The following is an 8,888-nucleotide window of genomic DNA, read 5'->3' on the forward strand; positions in this document are numbered from 1 at the left end:
GGAGCCATGGTGGCTCCAAGAAGCTCAACCTGAAAAGGTCCTTCTGAATCCTGCGGCTGAATCCGAGGGACCCAGGACAGGGCTGTGGGCTAGACATGAGCCTGGTTTGAATAAACCCCTGTTAACCAGGGGATGCCCATGTGGGGCTCCCGATCCATCAGTCACGATTGCCTTCAATGAGTGGCCATGATGAGGCTCTGGCCACCCCAAGGATCACAAGGACACCAGTGAGTACTATCACAACCAATAGATTTATCAACCTGGGGCTGGGAGTGACCAAGGAAGGTGGCAGAGGCTAGGGGACAGAACCACAGGCCAGGGAAAAAGAGGGAGACAGAGAATAATCAAGAGGGTGACTACGTTGTCTTCCCTAGATCAATTTTCTTCTGGATGGCTCGTGCTGAGTGGTAGATGAGCGAATCGATGAGTCCAGCCACTGGGAGAGAAACAAGGGCTGGCACTGGCCCAGTGGGGGCCTTGGCTTTTGATGCTGAGAGCCTGGTCATTTAACTGGCCAGGCCAGCATCTGCCCCTTCACCCAAAAGAAAACCTGGGGTGCCCAGGTTTGACCTTCCCCACCTCACTGCTTACAGACACCCTGGGCCTCTTACCTGTGAACATGCCCCCAATGATAGCACACACGCCTGTCAGGAAGTGGGTAAAGGACCTGGTGGAGGGAGCAGGCGGGCTCAGCAGGTACACTCCTCCCTCAGGCCCAGGCCCTGGCCGCTCTGCCCCACCCTTACCTGTGCTTCTCCGTCAGCTTCACCATCATGGGCGAGAGCTCATAGAGGACAAAGACTCCAGGAAGGCCCTGGTCGCCCAACAGCCCATTGGCAACCTTCTCATGTCTGGTCACGGAGAACTGATTTGTCCTCAGCACCTGGGGTGAGATGGGAGGCTAGGCCAGGGCTAGGGCTACGAGCTGTCACCAGCCACCATCAGCCCCACCCCTGCTCCTGCCCCTTTCCTGTTAAGGCTTAACGGTGTGGAGGGAGAAAATACGGCACCATGCTGGTGGCCAGCACTGCAAGGCCTGGTCCACTAGATCCCCTCTCCTAGCCTCGGCCTCAGACTTCCCCGCCGGTTGCCAGCTCTTTAGTTTACTATCCTGGTGGCGTTTGGTGGGTGCTCTCACAGGGGTTCAGGCTGAGAAGGAGCTTTCCAAAGCCGTATCACCAAGGCTGAACTGACTTCCTCTGCCCTCAGCCCCTCGCATCCTGCCGCTCTGCTGAGATGCTGCTCCACAGGCCATAGCAGCCATGGGAACGGGGACCCAGAGGCTTGCCCTGCCTAACCCTCAGCCCAGGCCGGCCACAGGGGACAGTGAGGCAGGCATACGGTGGGCACCAGAGGAATTAATGAAGGTGGTTGGGGCAATACAAAGAGCAGGTGCTTTGAATCCCACAGCCCCAAGCCTGCATTCCACCTGGGAGGGCAAATTCCCCACCCTATCTGTGCCTCAGTCTTTCATCTACCACGTGAGGATGAGGCAGCTTTCACTCCCCAGACTGACAGAACTAAATGCAGGAACTCCAGTGCTTGACTCCACGTAGGAGACTCCGGTAGGGAGCTCCCTGACTCACCTCCCCATCCACCTTCATGTACACAGTGGGCACCACCTTCACAAAGTACTGGAACATCATGGAAGCTGAGGGGAAAACAAAGCACTGGGCATGAGTACCCGGCAGGTCTTCCGCAGCTGGGGGCTGCCTCCTGGGCTGGTACCTTGGGGTGCAGTGACATTGGTGTGGTCCAGGGGGTTCACAATGCCTGGATAGTCCTCCCCAAATGACAGGTGCTGGATGTAGTGGGTCATGTTGATCTGTAAACAACACCATCCAAAGCTCTGATGACAGCAGCAGACGGACACCTGGGTCTGTCTGCAGAGATGTGGGAGGAAGGGGAGGCAGGCCCTGTCTGGAAGAAGGCTATGGCCATTAAGGGGACAACCTCCCCGAGACAGGTATCCCCACTCCCTACCTAGAAACTCTTTCTTGCACAGCCTGCAAACTCCTGGGGTTCCAGATTTTTTTCTTTTTTGGAGACAGGGTCTTACTCTGTCGCCCAGGCTGGAGTGCAGGGGTGTGATCTTGGCTCACTGCAGCCTCTACCTCCTGGGTTCAAGCAGTTCTCCTGCTGCTGCCTCCCGAGTAGCTGGGATTACAGGTGCACACCACCATACCCAGCCAATTTTTGTATTTTGTTTTTTTGAGATGGAGTCTCACTCTGTCGCTCAGGCTGGAGTACAATGGCACGATCTTGGCTCACTGCAGCCTCAGCCTCCTGAATAGCTGGGATTATAGGTATGTGTCACCACACCCAGCTATTTTAAAATTTTTAGTCGAGACAGGATTTCACCATGTTGGTCAGGCTGGTCTTGAACTCCTGACCTCGTGATCCACCCGTCTTGGCCTCCTGAAGTGCTGGGATTACAGGCGTAAAACATCACGCCTGGTCAGATTCCGGATTTCTTAAAATAGCAGCTTCACTTGTATGTTAGGCACACAGAGAGTGGCAGGTGGTAGCTTTGCCTGGAGGTCTAGGCCATGGAGGCCCCGAACCCCCAGATGTACTCCTTTCCTGCTCCCCTGCCTATCACACTCAGCCACTAGAAGGATCTTTCAAAAATGCAAATTTGATCACATTGTGACCCTGCCTAAAGAAGGCCGACAGCTTTCTACTGTTCTCATGAGAAGGAGGTGACTCCTCAGAGTGGCCTCTGAGGCCTGTGTGGTCTGGTCCCTGCCTTCTTCTCCAGCCTCACCCATCTAAGCCTCGCCTGCAGCAATTCCTTAGAAGGGCCATGCTTCCGCCTGACCTTGTGCTGAGGCTCTACCTAGGATGCTCTTATCCAACCCCAACCTTGCCCCTAGCCTGCTCAGAGCTCAGTTCAAAAGTCACTCACTTAACCCTCCAGCTGGATCCCCTATCAGAATATGGTGTATTTTCCATAAGCAATCCCTACTCCCAGGACGTTCCTACCAGGAAACGAAGGCAGCAACCAAGCCTCCCACCCCCACCTGCCCTCCATGGTTTCCATCTGGTACGTACGTTGTCAAGGCCAAAGCTCTGCAAGTCATGGACTAGGAGAGAAGGGAGAAGGTGTCATTAGTAGGAGCGGCACTGGCCTCCCTGAGAGTCCTACATGGCGAACCACCTGCTCTTCTCTGACCCCTCATTTGTTCTCCAGCCTGGCTCTGATTAAGGACAGCCAGAAAGGGCAAGCCTTGGGCCTGTGAGAGAGTCCATGCCCTACTTAGGAGTCGTAAGAACAGACCCTGGTTCCTCCCTGACATTCACAGGGAACTCTAGGCCTTCACTTCCACCATGGCCCTGCCTGTATCTCCGAAAACAAAACCGGCTCTCACTAACAAGAGCTGATGGCAAATCACTGAACCCAAAGTGACGTGGGACCTGAGAATGCCATCCACATCCTTTCCCTGCCTCCACCCTTAAAGCTCCCCAGAGGAAATCCCATGGGCACCCTGTACCAACTGCTCCACAACTCGTTATTCCTGTCCGCTAGCCTCACTCCCTCCTGCGAGGAACCATACTTCAAAGATACATCCCACTCCTTTTTATGGTCACCAGCAGCCAGGCCAGAGGAGACCCAATCCCAGACCCAACCTCCCCCCATCCTGGTAGGGCAGGCTGCCCCAGAAGTAGGGGCTTGGCCTCCCTGGGGTACATGGCCACTTACTCTCCACAGCATGTACTGCAGCATGAGGGAGGGAGGAGAGAGAAGGGAGGAAGAGAAGAAAGGTTCAGAGCTTCACAATGAGAACTATGGAGCAAGATATGTGGCAAGAGGGAGGACTGGAAGATTCCTGCCTCAGCAACACAGTCTGGCCCCAGCTAACAAGCCTCATCCTGGCTCACTCCTCGAGAATGAACTTCCCTGACCAGAGAAGAGTGAGAGCCCAAAGAGCCATGTTCCTGGCTGTGTGGTCTTGGGCAAATCACTTGCTCTTTCTGGGCCTCAGTGCTCTCCTTTGCAAAGCGCTGTCTTAAGGATCAGGTGGGATCTAAGATGGGAAAATACTTGTAAACTTTACAATCTAAGAGATTATTACCACCACCACCACCACCACCACCACCACCCCGCCCGCCCCACTCATTCCCCGGCTCCGCAAGGATGTTAGAAACTCACTCCCAGGCCTCAATTCAGCCGATCTCTGGCTTTGGGCAATTGTAGCTTTGTGTTTATACATCATTTCAAATACAGAGCACCCCTGGCCCTGGGATCCACAAGTCTAACAGCCTCAGGCAGAGAAGCAGAGGGGCTGCCACTCTGGCTCTATGTCCTACTGAGTGCCTGCCAGGCCTTGTGCCAACAGCTTGATACTCAACATTGTCCTACCATCCTGGCCACGACCACCCTTTTCTTCCACCTTCCTCCAGAGTGAAGAGGGGGCTCCAGAGCACTGCAGGGTCCTCCAGCCCCACCCACTTGCCCCTCCCCAACACAGCCCCACCCCCACAGACTACCCGCAAGACCAGCAGAGTTACCCTCCAGGGGGCCCTTTCCTCCTGGTCACCTCAACCACTTGGAGAGGCCATCTTCATACCCTGGGCTCTGTCACTGCATGGCTCTGTCCATCCTTTACTGGGACCTGCCTTCAACCCCTGGGACCCTTTTCACCTTCTTGCTGCAGCTACAGACTGGCTCTTCCTTCCTGGCACTAGCTCTCTTGCATCCCCTCAACTATCTTCTCTCCATACACAACTCTTGCTGCCCTAAAGAGAGGTCCTTCTGGCCAGATGCAGTAGCCTACATCTGTAATCCTAGCACTTTGGGAGGCTGAGACAGGCGGATCACTTGAGGTCAGAAGTTTGAGGCCAGCCTGGCCAGCATGGTGAAAACCCATCTCTACTAAAAATACAAAAAAATTAGCCAGGCATGGTGGTGCATACCTGTAGTCCCAGCTATCCGGGAAGCGGAGGCAGGAGAATGGCTTGAACCTGGGAGGTGGAGGTTGCAGTGACTCTCGATCACACTACTGCACTCCAGCCTGGGCCAACAGAGCAAGGCTCTGCCTCAACAACAAAAAAAAAGAGTGGTCCTTCTTGCTCCTTGCTGCCACTTCCAGATCATTGTCCCTTTACCTGCCTTAAAAATGCACAATAGCTCTCATTGGTAATCCTAACACTTTAGGAGGCCAAAGCGGGAGGATCGCTTGAACCCAGGAGCCTGGGCAACAGGGCAAGACCCACTCTCTGCTGGGGGGGCAGGGAGAGAAAGAAAAATTAATTAGCCAGGCATCGAGCCATATTGCCTGTAGTCTCAGCTCCTTGGGAGGCTAAGGTGCGAGGATCTGTTGAGTCCAGGAGGTCAAGGCTGCAGTGAGCCAAAATCATGTCAGGGCACTCCAGTCTGGGCAACAGAGTGAGATCCTGTCTCAAAAAAAAAAAAGTCCCCAGCTTCAAAGCTCATGGCAAACCAGCCCTGCTTGTTTCAGTCACCTAGGTATCTATACGGGACCTCTAGGACAGTGCTCCCATGCCATTTCTCAACAGCTCGGGCAACTGCCTGTCACTCTCCTGTACTACCTCTGTCACAGTCACAGTTTCTAGTGAATTCCATATCCACACAGATGATCCTTCCAATACCCTGGCCTCCCAGTTCCTGGACATCTTTTCCTTTCTAATCTTATTCTCTGCCTGCCTGAGCCACTTGCTCGGTTGGTCATTCTCTAAACTTTGTCATTAACAAAGCCCCTTCCGTGACTTCAATTTCAAGCAACTCATGCTGCAACCACCAGCTTTCTAATTTCCTCCAGTCCCCCAATTCCGGTAATTTGTTGACACCACACTCAGGATTGCAGTCCCTGCTTCTCCTGCCCGCTCACTGGCTTCCCTACGTCCTGTCTTTCCTCCTTTCCTAGCTTATACGCTGTGGTCCAGAATCACAACTACTTCTTTACATATTCGTTTAACTCCCTCACCTTTGCAGGCACCTGGCAAGACCAAAGCCCAGGTGATTCCAACGTTCTGTCTACTCTGAGTCCACTCCCACACAGCTGGGAAGAAACCAGACAACCACGCTGACATCCACAGGGAACTCCAGGCCTTCTCTTTCCATTGCTCTTCTCTTTCCATTCACAGCCACAGGGAGGCCTAGCGCTGCGTGGCAATCCTCCTCTATTTTCCCAGTCCACGCACTCTTCCACTCCAAAATGACCTGCCACACCTTTTTTTTTTTTTTTTTGAGACAGAGTTTCACTCTTGTTACCCAGGCTGGAGTGCAATGGCACGATCTCGGCTCACCGCAACCTCCGCCTCCCGGGTTCAGGCAATTCTCCTGCCTCAGCCTCCCAAGCAGCTGGGACTACAGGCACGTGCCACCATGCCCAGCTAATTTTTTGTATTTTTAGTAGAGACGGGGTTTCACCATGTTGATCAGGATGGTCTCGATCTCTTGACCTCGTGATCCACCCGCCTCGGCCTCCCAAAGTGCTGGGATTACAGGCTTGAGCCACCGCGCCCGGCCACACCTTTTCTTTTAAGTCTCCAACACCTCCTTCCCTCTCTTCTCATTCTCAACTGAGGATCTTTCTTCCTACATCAGGAGAAGACAGGAAGACTCAGAAGAGACTGTACTTCTGCCACCCCTGTTACCAACCTACCTGTACCTACAGAGCCTGCCTTTCCTCCTATTGCCAAGTTTGGCCTTTCTACACATGTAAGGCACTAGATTCTGTCTTCTTTCTCCTTCTGCAGGACTTACTCCAGTAATTGTTGGTCTTATCTCTGGAGCGTCACTTGTGCTCTCCTTAGTCAATAATTTCCAACAGCATATTAATATTCTGCTCCATCGCCCTTCTTAGAAAAGCCTCTCGCGACTCCACATTTCCCTCCAGCTTCCCAGGCTCTCTCCTCCCCTAAGAGCAAATTCCACTATTGAGCTGTCTATACTTACTCACTCCAACTCCTCTCCCACTCCCTCCTGAGCCCACTCTATGGTGGTCCCTATCACACCCCTCAAATAACTCAGTCAAGGCCATAAATGACTGTTGCATTAGATATCTCATTGTCAGTTCCTGCTCAACATCCAGAAACATCTGATTCGGTATTTGAAACACCCATTCACGGCTGGCAGGATGCCACCCTCCTGGCTTGCACTCCTCCTTCACCAGGGTTTCTTACCAGTCTGACAGTTCCCCCTGACACCCTTGGCTTGAATGTGGGAGGCCTGGAAACCAGACCTTCGAGCTCCCTCTTCTCCAGCTACTCTCACACCTCCAGGGTGATTTCATCCAGTCCCAAGGCTCCATACATATGCTGATGATGCCAACATTTGCATCTCCAGTCAAGTCCTCTCCCTGAACTCCAGGCTTGATTGGACAACTACTTACTTGACACCTTGGGTGTCTAGAAGGACACCAAACACTTTTGGTCTGAACATGTCAAAAGCTGAATACCGGCTGTACAATCTCATTTCCGAACACCTAAACCTGCCGAGTCTTCCTCATCTTGCTAAATGGCAACTCCATGCTTCTTACTACCCAGGTACAAAACTTTAGAAGCATCCTTGACTCCTTTTTCCTTTATCCCTCATGCCCATCAGGAACTCTTCTCTGCTCTGCCTTCAAAATACATCCAGATGTCAGTCACTTCCCACCACTTCCACTGCCACTCTGGGCTGAACCCCACCATCTTTTGCCTGGATTGATCATTGCAAGAGCCTTCTAATGAGCCTCTGATTCTGTCCTTTCCCCCTGCCCAGCCTTGTCCACAGAGGAGTTAGTTGGAGACCCTTCTAAGTAAGTCGAATCAGGCCCCACTTCTTCAAAGCCCTACAATGGCTTCTCATCTAATGCAGAGTAAAAGCCCAAGTCCCTACAATGCCCCTGTAAGTCCTGCATGACATGGCCCTGTGACCTCACTTCACTTTTTTTTGAGACAAAGTCTCACTGTCACCCAGGCTGGAGTGCAATGACACGATCTCAGCTCACTGTACAATCCACCTTCCAGGTTCAAGAGATTCTCGGGCCTCAGCCTCCCGAGTAGCTGGGATTACAGGAATGCGCCACCACGCTCAGCTAGTTTTTATATTTTTAGTAGAGATGGGGTTTCACTATCTTGGCCAGGCTGGTCTTGAACTCCTGACGTCAGGTGATCCACCTGTCTCGGCCTCCCAAAGTGCTGGGATTACAGGCATGGGCACTGCCCCAGGCCTCTCTCACTTCATTTCTAACCATGCTCCTCTGTTCCAGTCACGCTAACCTTCTTACTGTAGCCTGAACTTGCCAAGCACATTCTGGCTTTAGGAATTTGCACTTAATGTTCTCTCTGCTCGTAACACTTCCCCCCCAGACATCCACACGCTGGCTCCCTCACTTTCTTAAAGTCTTTGCTCAATTATTACCTCATCAAAGAGTCTTTCCCTGACCTCCCTATTTAAAATAGGACCCTCACTGCCATACCCTAGCCCCTCACCACTACCACCTATATCCTGGCTTGTTTTGGTCCATATGACTTAACGGCATCTGATATACCATATACATATGCTCCCTAACCTACACTGGGGTTACATCCCAATCAACTCATTGCAAGTTGAAAATATCGTTAAGTTTGCTAGGTGTGGTGGCTCACGCCTGTAATCCCAGCACTTTGGGAGGCCAAGGCAGGTGAATCAAAGGTCAGGAGTTTGAGACCAGCCTGGCCAACAAGGTGAAACCCCATCTACTAAAAATATAAAAATTAGCTGGGCATGGTAGCAGGTGCCTGTAATCCCAGCTACTCGGGAATCTCAGGCAGGAGGATTGTTTGAACCCAGGAGGCGGAGGTTGCAGTGAGCTGAGATCATGCCATTGCATTCCAGCCTGGGCGACAGGGCGAGACTGTCTCAAAAAAAATTTTTTTTTAATCTGGTTTTTGGAGTT

General features: G+C 52.4%; 1 protein-coding gene across 2 annotated transcripts in view; it reads right to left on the bottom strand.

Annotated features, from left to right (window-relative positions):
* Positions 1-232: 232 nt before the first annotated feature.
* The window catches only part of ERGIC3 (ERGIC and golgi 3), a 17,926-nt gene continuing 9,270 nt past the window's right edge, over positions 233-8,888 (bottom strand). Inside the window, exons 8-14 of one of the 2 annotated variants that reach the window (XM_017513342.2) lie at positions 3,704-3,718; positions 3,055-3,086; positions 1,729-1,825; positions 1,587-1,651; positions 747-883; positions 612-667; positions 233-436 (exon numbers count right to left, since the gene is read on the bottom strand). In XM_017513342.2, the coding sequence (XP_017368831.1) occupies positions 357-436; positions 612-667; positions 747-883; positions 1,587-1,651; positions 1,729-1,825; positions 3,055-3,086; positions 3,704-3,718 (482 nt within the window). In that variant the 3' untranslated portion in view covers positions 233-356. The remainder of the gene's footprint in view (positions 437-611; positions 668-746; positions 884-1,586; positions 1,652-1,728; positions 1,826-3,054; positions 3,087-3,703; positions 3,719-8,888) is intronic. The other variant, XM_017513351.2, reaches the window with a different exon arrangement.

This window comes from Cebus imitator, unplaced genomic scaffold (assembly GCF_001604975.1).
Source record: "Cebus imitator isolate Cc_AM_T3 unplaced genomic scaffold, Cebus_imitator-1.0 Scaffold18, whole genome shotgun sequence".
Taxonomy (NCBI): domain Eukaryota; kingdom Metazoa; phylum Chordata; class Mammalia; order Primates; family Cebidae; genus Cebus; species Cebus imitator.